The following is a 15,794-nucleotide window of genomic DNA, read 5'->3' as shown; positions in this document are numbered from 1 at the left end:
CTGGCCCAACACCTCTAGGGATCTGAAACTAAGTGTGGAGGTGGGCATGGGGGTGAGAATAAAGGTCTGAGGAGCCCTGAGCTAGGAAATAAGTAACTCCATCTTCTGACCTTTGCAAGAAACATCATTAGCTTTGTGGTGAGAAACTGCAGTGATAGTTGCCATGGCGAGTGTTCCCAGTGGTGGTGCAGAGGGTAGCCTGGTGTGGAGGGTAGTCTGGACATCCAGATTTCACCACAATGCAAATCTCTGTTCTCCCAGCGAAATTCTGGTCTTCTAAATGGCAGAGGTAATGCCTTATGTCTTAGCATCATCCATATTTCTCCCAAGTCCTCCTACAGGGACAGATCAGTATGTACAAGATAGATCAGTGTATCATGATGTCGTGATACACGATGACAATATACATGACAACAACGTGGCCAGAATTCTCTCTCCCCGAGACCTCCATAAAACAATGACCTTAGGAACACAGCTCCGCAATCTCATGTGTCTTTAGGCTTGCTGGTTGCTGCCCTATTGTGGTAGTGAAATCAGGGTCACAGAATATTTCACCAATGGTTCATATGGTTGTGTGTAAACACATGTATTTCTTTGGTCTTATTCTTTGTCCATCAACCCTATGCTGTAGTCCTCAGCCCAATGCTCGTTCTCTTAAGGGTGGAAGGTTATTTTGTTTCAAGCTAGAAAAACCAGTATGTGTATCTTACCTGGTGAGGAAGCCATCATATAGGAGGAGTTGCCTCCCTAAACCCCAGTCTCAGTCCTCTATAAATGGAAGTGACGGGGCAGATATCCCAGGCCTAGTAGCTGGCTGAGGTAAGAGGTTCTCTGCCTTTGGATTCAGATTGTTTCGGCCTTACTCTCTCTGGTTTTTGGCTGAGACACAGACAAGTTCTTCTGCTGTCAGAAGAAAAAAAAAAATCCTCCAGCTGCTGGAGTGAGAGATTCCCCTGTCTCACCTCCAGCCTAACCCAGATGAGGGTTGGAAAAGGAGCCCTCCCTTCTCAACACCCCTCCCCCCCACCCAGGAAACGTGGCCTTTCCTGCATTAGGTGTGACAATAAAATTCGGTTTGATAGCTGATGTTACCCTCCGTTACTTTTCAGATTTTATTAAAATTAAGTGTGTTAATTCTTTGTTCTTTCACCCAGGAACCATTCTGGGAAATGGGAAGGAAAACATATTTTTAAAGTGAACAGAAAAACTGTTGTGAAAGACACGAAGCTCACATTTGTTCAATGACTTCGTGTTCTTGAAAAGAAATGTATAACAAGTACATTATGAATCACTCTGCATGATTTCCTTTGTTTGGATTTTAGAAGCAGCATGACTGACACAGAGATCCTGAAGGAGAGAATCTTTGGATCCTGAGAAGTCTTTTAATGAAGGTGATACACAAAATTTCAGAGAACAGTTTCAACATTGTTCTGGTGAAGGTTATACTTAGCTCTGAACCACATTACTTTCCTGTCTACGTTTCATTTCCTGGGGTCTTGCCAAGTGATAAACAGACCCAGGCGTGCAGTAGGTTTGGGGTTTTTCTGCACAAATAGGGGAGCTGGTGTTTGCTTCAAGGCATCAGTTGACGTCCATGATCATGGAAATGCTGGCGTAAGGCCTTTAGGAGACGATGGAGAAAAAATGGACCTACTGTGCTGTCTGTTCCATCATCCAGATACATTTTGTCAGGGGTAAGGCTTCTGGTTGTCCTGTCTTGTCAGATCGGCTGCTTTGGGGTGAGTGGGACCTCTGTTCATTTAAAATGGGGTGAGGCTGCTGACATTGATCACCAAAGGCAGATCATTTCTAAAGTTTTCAGTTACAAATTTAAGTGGCAGCTATTGGAGAGATGTTAGGGTCTAGAAATGATTACTAATGAACACTAAAAACGAGAAGGGAATGAGTGGTTTGTGCCACTGCTCTGAGACATTTTCACCCATTTCCTTCCTAAGAGGATCTCTAGAGTAACTGGAAATTATGCTTCTTGGAAATGAAATGCTCTCTCCATGGTCGTCAGAACAACTCCCGAATTCTAAAAAAAATCACAAAGCCACCAGTGCTGTGGGATCCCTGCTCAACTTTTCTCTCTCTCGAGGATCCTTTTTCTTTTGTATATAACAAGTATTACTCCTCCAAATATGAATGTCTTTGGGATTTAAACATATGTTGAATTTTAATGAGGCATGTGTAGGTATGGACCTGGAAGACAAAGTAGGGTCCTTGCAACACTGGGAACCGGTTCCTTTAGGGCCTATTTAAAAATAGCGGGAGGAAAGATTGGTTCTGCATTCCATAGCATGGGGGAATTACAGAGAGTCCGAGTGTCTTAAGACTTAACTATGCTTTGCAGATGGAGCTACAAAGATCTTAAGGAGAATTTCTAAATCAAAGGAGACTTTGGAATACAATGCTGTGAATAGAATCAGAGGCATATTTTCAGGCAGAGGAGAGCTTACAGGGAACAACATTAAACTATACTAACCTCTGCCTACCCAAACTTTTGCATCCATGAAAGTGTAATAATTCCCATTTGTCAAGTACCTTAGAGAGCCTTGTTTCTTCTCCGTTGCTTGTCATCTTTTTATCTTTTTCCTTTGTGAGCTTCAGTGGTACTTGTCATAATAATATATCATTCCTGGAACAGTGTTCCATTAACGCTAAAATGGAGGCCTCCACTGGTGAAGGCATGTCAAAGGCTCAATGCTTAACATATTTTAAGTGCCTTGTACTATGTGGTCAGAGAGCTGATGGGAGAGGATCTTCTTCTTTTATGTCTAGTATTTCAAAGTGTTGATGATAGAGGATGCTGACCGTAGTTTATCTTCAGTGGAAACTCTACCTGAGGTATTTTCTTCCTTCCTCCCCTCAGGAGCCCTAACTGCATGGACATGGAGGTCTTTTTGATCTTCATAGTGAATGTCAAATTTCTTACTCTTCTCAACCAATTTGGGAGGCAGTTGGGTTGTTATGAAGGTTAGAGAAAGAGCACAGACTTTAGGCAACCAAATGCATGTTCTTTTAATGAGGTGTGACTTGAAGCTAGTCACTTAATCACTCTGTGCCTCAGTTTCCTCTTTGGTAGAGTTTTAACATCATTCTGTGGTACGTGAGGAAGATTAAATGAAATGGCCTATGGAAAAGCATCTTGTGAACATAGATTTTTAAAAACAGCCCAACACATATCAGTTATTTTTTCAGTTTCAGAAAATATTATTGGTGTGTTATATGCAGCTCAAAAAAAATCAATAATACTCATAGTAAAAGTAGTTGTTTGCTGGTGGACTTCAATTTCTAGGTAGGCTTAATTTTATTCACAGGGGGTAAGAGAACTTAAATTATCCTTTGGACAGCCCAACAGACAAAAGAGAGGACTATCTCTCTAGAGTCCTTAAGCAAATGCCTCCTCTTTTGTACTGAGTCTCTGCTCCTTTATGGGGATCATGCACTGGCTCCCTCCTATGTGTAAGGCAACCGGAGAGAAAGTTTCTTAGTTGCTCTCTCACCTCACCAAAGTGACCAAGGTTTAATTAAATAAGAGTCATCCCACATGAATCATGTAAGCGAATGGCTCATGTCCTTCCTTTTCAGGAGTATGGGAAAAAGCAACCAGTACAGAAAACGTCTATGCTTCCCCTGGCTCTGATATCAACCTGACCTGTCAAACGTGGAAGAAAGGCTTCTTGGTGCAGATGCAGTGGTCCAAGGTCACTGATAAGTTGGATCTGATTGCCCTTTATCATCCTCAGTATGGCTTTCACTGTAGTAATGGCGGTCCCTGTGAGTCACTGGTGACTTTCACAGAAACTCCCGGAAATGTGTCCACGTGGACTCTGCACTTAAAGAACGTGTCATCCTCGCTTACTGGGAAGTATGAGTGTAGCTTTACTCTGTATCCAGAGGGTTTTCGGACTAAAATCTACAACCTACTCCTTCAGACAAATGGTAAGCATAACTGTAGAGGGAAAGGAGCACACACTTTCACTCGGCTCTCACTCATTCGACAGATGTGTCTTACGCACCAAGCGTGTGTGAGACATGGTGCTAAGTACACAGAGGTTGGGCAGAAAGAGGTATTGCCCAGAAAGGAAGACAGAAATTCATCACATAATTCCACAGATAAATGTAAAATTGCAACAGTGACAAGTGTTAAGGATAAGTGATAAAGGTCTTGTGAAAGAGCATGTAATAAGGGCCAGGGAAATTGACCCTGAGAAAGCAACACAGGAGCAGAAGTCTGAAGAAAGGGTAGACATGAACACCATTTAGGAGGTGGGAAGTTTGTGAGTGATCCAGGGGGAGGGAACAGCTTGTGAGAGGGGCTTTGTAGTGTTTGAGGACATGAGAAAATGCCAGCGGGGCTGCAGCGCAGAGGTTAAGGGATGAGGTGGGAGACATGGCAAGGACCAGATCATGTCAGATCTTGTCAGCCATATTTGAAGTTTTGATTTTTATCTAAGAGCCATAGGAAGACATTGAAGTGTTCACAACAAAAGGATGGCATGACATTTATAGCCTGGTTGTACTTGTGTCAGAAAAAGATCGTGCTGGCTTCAGTAGGAGAATAGAACAAAAATGGGCAAGAAGGAAATGATGGGATCGAGCTAGGAGACAGTCCCAATAGCCCAGAGGAGACAGAGTGATAGTTTGGGTAGACATAGAAAGAAACAACAAATTGAATGCTTTGGGCATAAAATAGGTGTGACTTGCTAATAGAGTGGATATAGGACAATGGTAGTTTGAAGGAAGGGGAGAGAAAAATTTAAGGTGACGTGGGAGGAGGTGCCATTCATTGAAGGCATAGGGAGCAGAGTATGTTTGTGGGGGGATGTATGCAAGTGGCTTTGGGTATATGTCCTATTTAGTATTGGGCAGGCAAAGATACCAAAGAGGCTGCTGGACAGGAAGCATTCACACATACGTGCCTTAGAGGGCTGCATTTGGAGGAGGAATCCTAGGCTTAAGTTCTAGCTCCTTTCTGGACAGAAATAAATTTCACCCGGGGACTGTCACGTACATTCTCCGAGCCCATCTGGAAAATGATGATAATAATGCCTACCCTAAATTAGTTGGTCCTACAGTAAATGATTTCCATTTATACTAATGGAAAAGAGTGAAAATGAAGGCCAACAAATGGAAAATGCACTGGAAATGAAATGTTTTTAAGTCAGGGGAAAAGTGGCCTGGTAATGTAAGAGAAAAACAACAAAAATTAACTCGTGAAGGCTGTGCTAAAAGAGGCACCGGACTGCCCAGATCAGGCCACACGGATGGATTTATTACCTCCTCTCCATGTCTTATCAAGAGATAAGACCAAGGTGTTGGAACAGTCCATCTGGAGACTGGGAGGTCCTCCACCACTACTTTACGATGCCCTGTTCCCATTACTGTTTTCCAGGAAAAAAGAAACACTTGAGTTCAAATTGGGGGTGGCATGGGGCAGGGTTGAACAAAGAGAAATAAAGAGACCTGCATAGAACAGTGCTTTGCTACACATACTTTGGAGACAGCGACCTGGATTTGAGTGTTGGCTCTGTCTACTATATATACATTTCATCTTTGTCAAGTTATTTCAAGTCTCTATGCTTTTGTTTTCTTATATAACAGATATGGATAATTATAGTACCTCCTTTATAGGTACCATTATTTTGATGATTAAATGGGGTAATTTGTGTAAAGCACTTAGCATAGTTCCTGCCGGAGAGTCAGAGTTTGGAAAAGGGTAGTTTTCATTAAGAAGAGTAATAATGATAATGTGTGAACTCTCTTTATCAGTTCTTATTTAAAATGAGTCCTCCCTCTTTTTTTTTTATATTTGCCTGCTACGGAACCCAGTGAAACATTGAACATACATTAGCACAGGTACACGGTGACCTTGGCTTTAGATAAAGTTTTTGTACCTTTTGCCTAAATCTGTAAAATGTACTATCGCACCTCTGAGGATCTAAAGCCTCCCCTGAGAACTGACAAGATGGATTGATGTTCCCTCTAGTAAATAAGGGATAAGGGACAGCTCAACATGTGGACAGCACTGGAGAAGAGGTAGTACGTTACCCGGAAAGGAGAGTGGCATTGCCTTTAAGGAAGGCATATTTCTTAAAATAAAGGGCAACTCAAAGAAGCCAAGTTTAGCTTTTAAAAACGGCAGATCTCTGGATAGGCAAAAGCCATGTCTACATGCTTTGTGGTTAGAAATTCCCTAGTCTTCTCATTGTAACTTTGCTGCTTGTCAGCTGCACCAGATTGAAAAAAAGAAATGGCCTCAATATTAAAGAAATAGTTCTGATACTGGGTACCGAGTACAAAGAGATCAACATACGAAAGAGCAAAACAGAAAGGGACAAAACATCCTTCATTACAGAGTGACCAAAAGTGTAAGCCTGGTGGAGAGTGAAAGGGTAGACACTTAACTCAGATGAGGCAGTTGCCATTCAAAAGCCCTGTCAAGTCCCCGCCCCAATGACACATCTCTTCCCCCATTATTCCTTTGATCTTCCCTCTCCTTCTGTCATTCTGTGCCATTTCCCTTGTATACCCCTGGGAGATCTTCAGGTTCACGAGCTAGGTGGGTAAGCAAAGCTCACACGAAGTGTAAACACTTACGAAGCACGTGAACAGAGGCAAATTGAGATGGTGTAGAAGAATCTAAATATGAAAATCTGGAGGACCACAGGCGGTAGGGACCTCTTGTCTCCTTTCTCTTGTCCTCTGAGCCATTCTCCTCCCCGTCTGTTCATAAAACAGTATCTGTCCCCATGTTCTGGAAGGCCTGAGAAGGGATTCTGTTCTCTTTTCACAGTGTTTTGTTCCTTTGTGTGAGGTGGTACTCTGGGGGCTGCAGATGAGAAATTATAATGAACACTTGGGCTTTGGTTCTTTTTCATTTTCACCTGACAGGGTTTCCTCCTGGGTTGGCTTTCGAGTTACCCCGAGACATGCAGTTTTCTGAGTTGAACCCTTAGTTGCTATAATTAACCCAGGTTTCCTGGATTTTGTTTTCTTATATAAGTGCCTGAGATTGTAGAATTTTTGATGTATTTTAAAATTTGAAGTTACTAGTTTCTGTTATTAAAGTGCAACGTGACTCTAATTTCCCAGATCATGAAAAAGCCTTAGAGGGCCATTAATGTTGTGACTGGAAGCAGTAGGAGGGGAAGAAGTAATGGTAATACAAGGAGGAGGAGGTAGATAATAAAGTAATATAGAATATGATAAAAAAAAAACTATTATATTACTAGTAATGGAATATACTATCTTGATAATATAATCTTGGTAATTCGACTACTCTGTCTAGAGGCATAATGTGCTCTTTGACTCTTCCAGTTTTATTGAGAATATAATTGACATATGACATTGTATTTGTTTTAAGTGTACAACAGATGACTTGATACTTATATACATCTCATGAAATGATCACCACAATAAGTTTAGTTAATATCCATCACCTCACAGAGTTAATTTTTTTTCTTGTGATGAGAACTTTTAAGATTTACTCTCTTAGCAACTTTGAAACATATGATATAGTATTGTTAACTTTAGTCACCAAGCTGTATGTTTTAGTTCCGGAATGTATGTATCTTATAATTGGAAGTTTGTACCTTTTGACCTTCTTCACCCATTTCACCCCCACACCCACCTCTGGCAACTGCCAACCTGTTCTCTGTACCAATGAATTCATTTTGTTTTGTTTTTAAAGTTCCACATAGAAATGAAATCAGAGTATTTGTCTTTCTTTTGTTCATGTAGTATAATGCCTTCAAGATCCATCCATGTTGTCACAAATGGCAGGATTTCCATTTTTTTAAATTAATGAATACTATTTCCTTGTATATTAGAATATTTTCTTTATCCATTCATCCACTGGTGGACACTTGAGTTGTTTCTGTCTTAGTTATTGTAAATAGTGCTGCAGTGAACATGGGGATACATGTATCTTTTCAAGGTGGTGATTTTATTTTATTTAGATATATACCTAGAAGTAGAAATGCTGGATCATACGGAAGTCCTGATTTTATTTTATTTTTTTTTCAAGATTTTATTTATTTGTTTGAGGGAAAGAGAGAATCTTCAAGCAGACTCCCCACTGAGTGAGGAGCCCAAGGCTGGGCTCGATCCTACCACCCTTGAGATCATGACCTGAGCCAAAACCAAGAGCCAGAAGCTTAATTGACTGAGCCACCCAGGTGCCCTGATAATTCTATTTTTAATTTCTGTTTTCCAGAGTGGCTGCACCAGTTTGCATTTCTACCAACAATGCACAAGTGCTGCCTCTTCTCCATATCTTTTCCAGTATTTGTTAACCTACCTTTTTGATAACATTCATTTTAGCAGGTGTGAGGTGACATTGTTGATTTGCATTTCTCTGTTTAGTGACGGGGAGGCCTTTTCCTTGCCTATTGGATACTTGGATATCTTTTTTTTTTTTTAAGATTTTATTTATTTATTTGACAGAAATCACAAGTAGACAGAGAGGCAGGCACAGAGAGAGGGGGAGGCAGGCTCCCTGCCTAGCAGAGAACCCAATGCGGGGTTCGATCCCAGGACCCTGGGATCATTACCTGAGCCAAAGGCAGAGGCTTTAACCTACTAAGCCACCCAGGCGCCCCTGGATACTTGGTTGGATATCTTATTTGGAAAAGTGTCTGATCAATTTCTCTGGCCATTTTTAATTTGGATTGTTACTGTTGAGTTGTATGACTTGTTTATTTATTTTCGATATTAACCCCTTATCAGATATGTGATTTATAAATATTTTCTCCCATTCCACAGGTTGCCTTTTCACTTTATTGATGTTTTCCTTTGCTGGGAAGAAGCTTTTTAGTTTGATAAGTCCTGTTGCTTATTTTTGCTTTTTTTGCCTTTGGTTTTGGTGTCAAATCCAAAAAATCATTACCAAGGCCAAAAAAATCATTGCTCCTATATTTTCTTTTACAAGTGTTATGGTTTGGAGCTTTACATTCAAGTTTTTAATCCATTTTGATTTGAGCTTTATGTAGGGTGGAAGACAGGAGTCCAGTTTCATTCTTTTGCATGTAGCTATCCCATTTCCCCAACAGCATTGATCAAAGAGACTACGCTTTCCCATTGTGTCTTCTTGGCTCCTTTCATAATAATATTGTTATAAATTAATTGATCCTACATGTGGTTTTATTTCTGGGAACTCTGTTTCACTGATGTATGTGTCAATTTTATAGCATGGTTTGTTCTTGAGCTTGAATGCTGGCTCTTCTTAAATTCTTGTATTCAATCTTTAGCCAACAAATATTTTTGAGTGCTTAAAATACAGGGACACAATCCAGACATGACTCTGTCATCAGGAATCACGAAGTCCAATGGGAAGAGACAAAATAACCAAATAAACAAACAAACTAAGGCCAAATTGCAACAGTGAAAAGTGCTCTTGCAGTAAGAAAGTAGTGTTTTGAGAAGATGTAATAGGTAAATCAGGAACGGTTTCCTGGGGAAGTGATGCTGAGCAGGAATTAACTAGATAAATATGGTGAAGACAGCTTTACATAAAACAGGATGTGTAAAGGCTCTGTGGTGGTTAGGAGATATCGCAAGTATGGGGGGTTTTAAAAGGTATGGCTTGAGCAGAAGGATTAAAAGGGAAGCCTTTGAAGAAGAGGCTAGTTAGAAACTTAAGTTTTACCTTTATCCTAGGAGGTATGGAAACTAATTGGAAGGTAGTTGTTGAATTTTTTGAATTTTGCATTTCAAAAAGATCTTTATTGCAAGATTATAGAGAATTGATTGAGAAAAGATAGAGAGGATGATATAGATAAGTTACAACAGGACAGAAATCTAAGTGAGATAACATTGAGTAGAGTGGCAGTGAGGTACCTGGGGAGAAGTGTTCAAATTAGAAGTATATTTAAGAGATTCACCCTACAGGATGTGGTGTTGGATTGCATGCGTGGAATGAGGAACAAAAAGCAGTATCAAGAATGGCGCTTTGGGTTTGAATGTGTGGAACAGGAAAAAATGGGGGGATGACTCCTTATGTTAGGAAAAACTGGAGGACAATCCGATCATGCAGGGGCTGTTTGGAGTTTGACTGAATTTGATTTTGTACATGTTGAGTTACATGGGAAGTTGACACATTGAGGAGATAAGGAAAGAGATATACAACTCCTGTTCGAGAAGAGAGGTTTAAGTCGAAGTTACCAATTGGTGAACTGTATGAGTATATGCTAACTGAGGTTTGGGGACTGAAAGAGCTCATGTAGGCAGAGAAAATCAAGTGAGAAAAGCAATGTAGCCCTTCAGCTGAGATAGATGGAGAAAGATAAATCTTCAAAGGATTAGAAGAGAGACTCGAGAGGCAGCAGTGAAAGGGAGAGAATCTGGCTCACAAAAAAACTAGAATGATAATATTTCCTGAAAGGAGTAACTATCAATTCTGATGTTTCTGAAAGGACAGCATGGTTATTGGACTGTATTTAGGAACAAGGATCTTATTGATCACCTTAACAGAGGCTATTTCTGTGGCACGGAAGAGAGATGGAAGTCAGACTCAAAGGAGCACAGGAGTGAGTAGGAGGCAAGGAAATGGAGACAACAAATGTCGACACAACTTCTAAGAAGTCTGTCAGGAGTGAGGGGAACGGTATGACTACTCAAATGAGGGTTTGCATCAGCGTTGTGCGGTAGTGGGTTGGTTTTAATTAATGCAAGATGCCTGGCTAAACTTCAAAACCAAGTCAGAGTTGAAAGAGAGTGGTTAAATAAACCAAAGAAAAACTACAATAAATAAACTAAGGTTTCTGAGAATATAGGGGCAATGAAATCTATAACATCAGTACTATAGGGATCCTGAAATTGGACAAAAGGACAGTTTTTAAAAATTATATAACGGGAAGAAGGAAATTGGAATAAGTGCATATGATGAGGGCGGTGCCCTCTTCTATTTTCTCTAAAATAGGAAACATGGGGCACCTGGGTGGCACAGTTGGTTAAACATCCAACTCTTGGATTCGGCTCAGGTTGTGATCTTGGGGTCATGAAATGGAGGCCCTGCATCTGATTCCAGTTGGTGCGGAGTCTGCTGGGGATACTCTCTCCCTCTCCCACTGCCCCTCCTGCTTGTTCTCTGTCTCTTCTCTCTCTCTCTCTCTCTCATAAATAAACCTTCAAAAATAAATCAATTAAATTAAATGAAATAGGATACAAAGTTATCTTCGAGTAGAGAGAGGGGAGGAGTCTTCAGAAAAGAGATTGGCCAAAGTTTGAAATCACCTCTGTGAATAGAGGGAAAATAAGGTAACTAGGTAAATGTATTTGAATTTTCAGTTAGTGTTGACTGTACATGTGAGTATGGTAAGAAATTGTAGTAAGTATGGTAAGACAATTTCCATTCACTGGTAGTGCTTGGCTGCTTGGGTCTGGGCATTAAAAAGTAGATAGCTGGAGTTAACTATTGGATTCCCTATTTATTAGCGAGGGGTGAGGGGAAAGAGCCACGGGATTTGGGATATTAGCAAGAATGTTACTGTAATGATAGACTGTGGATCTTTTCTAGATAATAAGGGAAGTAAAGCAAAGAAAGCTCATGGATTGGGAGAAAGTAGAAATCAACTCATTTAAAGACTGAATGAGGACAAAGAACAGTTGAGACAAAATTAGTTGCACAAAACAACCAGCAGGAGTGTTTGTAGGTTTGTAGTGATTTTGTAAGTGGAGCAGTTAGGGGTGGCACAGAGATTCCAAACAGGATCGTGACAGTGGACAGCAGAAATGGAGTGGAGACAGTGGGGTAACAGTGGCAGACTGAGGGGCCAGGTGGTGGATGCGCAATGGCACGGTAACTTGAAGTCACTCGGGAATGTATCAAGGTTGCAAACTGGATAACGGAGATCTTCAAAGAATAATGAATGAGGACTGGGACATCAGAGTGGGAGCTGACAAACTTGAAGGACCACATAGCAAATAGTTCAGGCTTTGTCCATACAGCCTGTACAACCTCCGTCAAAACTGTTCAACTCTGCTGTAGCATGAAAGTACTTATAGTCAATATGTAAGCTAAGGGGCCTGGCTGTGTTGCTGCAGAACTTGATTTACCAAAGCAGCCACCAGATTTGACCCACAGGCCATAGTTTGTTACAGTCACGGAATAAGAGCATACTAGCAGTGAATCTGGAGAGAGAAGGATTAGTTTTACTCAAAGTATGTTACATATAGCTGGCAATACTCAAGATGATTTCAGATGATTCATGAAAAGATTTTAAAACCTCTAATTGTGGAAAGTTTCAAACATGCAAAATTATATATTATAGTATAATGATCTCCCACAGAGTAAACATGCAACTTCAGTCATCATTAACTCACAGTCTTGTTTCATTTACCTTTAGCAACTACCACCTTCCAGATTAAACTGTTCCAAAATATCTTATTTATTTTAGAATGATTCCTTGAAAGCTAAAAAGGATGTATATATATAAAACCATGATACCACTACCAGAACTAAAAATAACTAGTAAATTCTTAATACCATGAAATATCCAGTTGACCTCATAGTTGTTATTTTTATATTTTGGTTATTTAAATTGGATTCACATCAATTGAAAGTACTGTGATAATTTGAAAACTCGCTTTTATTTTTTATTTTAATTTAATTTTTTAAATTTATTTTTAAAAGATTTTATTTATTTATTTATTTGACAGAGAAAGACACAGCGAGAGAGGAAACACAAGTAGGGGGAGTGGGAGAAGGAGAAGCAGGGTTCCTGCTGAGCAGGAAGCCTGATGCAGGGCTCAACCCCAGGGTTCTGGGATCATGACCTGAGCCCAAGGTAGCCTCCAAGCCAACTGAGCCACCCAGGCACCCCTCTTATATATATATTTTTAAGATTTTATTTATTTATTTTAGAAAGATAGAGAGCTAGTGCGTAGGGGGTAAGAGGCAGAGGGAGAGGGAGAAGCAGACTCCCTGCTAAGTGGAGAGCAGGACACCCCAAAATTCCCTTTTAATCTGAAGATTATTTTATGTTTCTTATTTTCCTTCTCCAAAATATTTGCTAAGTAAATTTGGCTCTTTATCTGTAAAATTAGCCACAGCCTGGATTTTGCTCCTGTATCCCTTGGTATATCCATGTTCCTTGTTTACTACTTTGCCGAATATAGAGATTTGATCACATTAACTTTTTGTTTTTATTTTTTGTGTTTTTTGGCACAAGTACTTCATAGACGATATTGCATAGTTATATCAGACGCACATAATGTCTGTGTATGTGATGTTAAACGCCATTGATAAGTATTGCCTAGATCCATTAATTCACTGTGGGTTGACAAAGAGTGTTGTTCAAATTCTGTCATTCTTGTATTTATTACCTGAAGTCTTCTTATAGAGAAATTTCCTCTCAGGAGAAAAACAAACAGATGCTTGATTCTTTCCATTTATCAGTTTGAAAAATGAGTTGGCTCATTAGCACTCTTATAAGGTGACCAAAAGTATTTTGTATTAAGTATTATGAATTCAGGGGTACCTGGGTGGCTCTGCGGGTTAAAGTCTCTGCCTCCGGCTCAGGTCATGATCTCAGGCTCTTGGGATCGAGCCCCGCATCGGACTCTCTGCTCAGCAGGGAGCCTGCTTCCCACCCCCCTCTCTCTGCCTGTCTCTCTGCCTACTTATGATCTGTCTCTCAAATAAATAAATATAATAGTTTTATTTTATTTATTCTTTCTATAGTTTAGTTTAGAAATTTTCTATTGACTTACGCTTCCAATTCACAAATCTTATTTATTGTGATGTCTAATTAAGTTTTCAACCCAATCAAATTAGTTCTTAGTTTCTGATCTAATATTTTTAAGTTACTGTTTTTGGTAGATTTTTAATTCTTTGATGAAATTGTCCATTCTTTCATTTACTTATCTTTATGTCTATTCTTGAGCATATTAAAAAGAACTCTTTTAAGCCTGGCAGTATCACAGACCTGTACCTTTGGGGCTAATAATACATTATATGTTAATTTTTTAAAAAGCTATTTTAATATTTTTGTTGGATAACTTCAATGTCAGGATCATTCTTATGTCTCTTTCTGTGTTTATTTTCTCTCTCTCTCTCTCTCTTTTTCTCTTTTTGCAACTTCTTCCAGCATATATTTTCCTTTCATTATTACTGTCCGCATATATATCATGTACATGTTATATATATTATATATTAACAAAATAAACCCAACAGAACAGTGCTAAAATTAATGGTTTAAAAATTTTCTATTCTTAAATTAAGAGATAAAAGAACTATATATGTAATCTTTTATATTTACCCTTGTATTTACCATTTCCTGTGCACTTCATTCCACCTCATGAAGTTACTAATTGGTATCACTTCCTTTCAGCATAAAGGACTTTAGAATTTCATATAAGACAAATCTACTTGCAATGAATCCTGCTTTTTCATTTTTACTTTTAAAGGATAGTTTCATTGAATGCAGCATTCTTAAGTGGGCTGCTTTTTCTTTCAACATTTTGAATATATCTTCTGATCTCCATTTTTTCTAGTGAGAAGTGAGCCATTAATTGTATTATTGGTCTCTGCATGTGATTGTTTTGTTTTGTTTTGTTTTTCTTGTTGATTTCACTCGTTGCTTCCATAATTCCCTCTTTGCTTTTGGCTTCCAGCAGGTATAATAGGCCTAGGTGGGTTTCTCCTTGTGTTTAACTTCTTTGAGTTTTAAGATTCCTGCAGGTTAGATTAACCTGGAGGTAAACTAACTTCCCGGAAAGTTTTTAAAAATCAAATATGAAGTTTTGGGCCATTATATCTTTAAGCATTTGTTCTTTCCCTCTCTCTTTCATCTCTCCTGCTATGACTCCCATTGCCTACATTTAAGGACACTTGATATTGTCCTATATGGCTCTGAAGCTCTGTTTTCCTTCAATCTTCTTTCTCCCTTTTTTTCAGATTATATATATACACACACACACACATATATATATATTTAGATTATTTATTTGGGAGAAAAAGAGGGAGACACAACACTGGTGAAAGGGGCAGCGGGAGAGGGAGAGAGAGAGTCCTAAGCAGACTCCACGCTGAGTACAGAGCCTGATGTGGGGCTCAGTCTCATGACCCTGAGATCATGACCTGAGCCAAAACCAAGTGTCAGATGCTTAACAAACTGCACCACCCAGGTGCCCCTAGGTCATTTATATTAATCAATATTCAAATATACTGATTCTTTAGCTTCTGCCATCTCAGATTGGCTGTTGACCATCCCTAGTAAATTTTTAATTATTTTTTGTTACTGACTTTTCAACTCTAGAATAATTATTTGGTTCATTTGATAGTTTTCTATTTCTCCACTAAGATTCCCTATTTTTTGAGTCATTTTTTGTCATTTTGAGTCATCATCTTTTGTTTTAATCCCATGAATATTCTTATAAGAGCTGCTTTAATGTCTGTTAAAGCCAATGTAGGAATCCGTTTCAACTGTTTTTTTCCTGAGAGCATGGACATGCTTTCCTCTTTTCTTCATGTATCATCTTTCTGTTGTTGTTGTTTTCGAAAACTAGGCATAAAAATAATAATAATAATGTGACAACTCTAAATCCAGTTGAGTTTTTTTAAGTTTCCTTTTTTTTTTTTTTTTAATTTTGGTAACTAACCATACCTAAATTATAAAATCTGTTTCCTCTTCAGTGTGTAAAGATTTTTCTGCTCAATTTTTTATTATACTTATTATGTCTTTAGTTTAGTTTCCAACAAATTGCCCCTGCATTGGCAAAGCCCCTTTATTGGTCCACCAATGAATTTGACAAAAGTTGTGCTCCAATTCCTCAAGTCTGTTCAGCTT

At 39.2% G+C, this 15,794-nt stretch overlaps 1 protein-coding gene across 6 annotated transcripts in view; it reads left to right on the top strand.

Moving 5' to 3' along the window:
* Positions 1-1,509: 1,509 nt before the first annotated feature.
* Positions 1,510-15,794, top strand: part of CD96 (CD96 molecule) — an 89,981-nt gene continuing 75,696 nt past the window's right edge. For 4 of the 6 annotated variants that reach the window (XM_059164193.1, XM_059164189.1, XM_059164190.1 and 1 more), the window contains exons 1-2: positions 1,512-1,694; positions 3,592-3,945. In XM_059164193.1, coding sequence (XP_059020176.1) covers positions 1,634-1,694; positions 3,592-3,945 — 415 coding nt within the window. In that variant the 5' untranslated portion in view covers positions 1,512-1,633. Of the gene's footprint in view, positions 1,695-3,591; positions 3,946-15,794 lie in introns of all 6 variants that reach the window. The other 2 variants (XM_059164192.1, XM_059164191.1) reach the window with 2 other exon arrangements.

This window comes from Mustela lutreola, chromosome 2, assembly GCF_030435805.1.
Source record: "Mustela lutreola isolate mMusLut2 chromosome 2, mMusLut2.pri, whole genome shotgun sequence".
Lineage (NCBI taxonomy): Eukaryota > Metazoa > Chordata > Mammalia > Carnivora > Mustelidae > Mustela > Mustela lutreola.
Note: the sequence above shows the minus strand (reverse complement) of the source record. Positions and strands in the feature narration are given on the sequence as shown.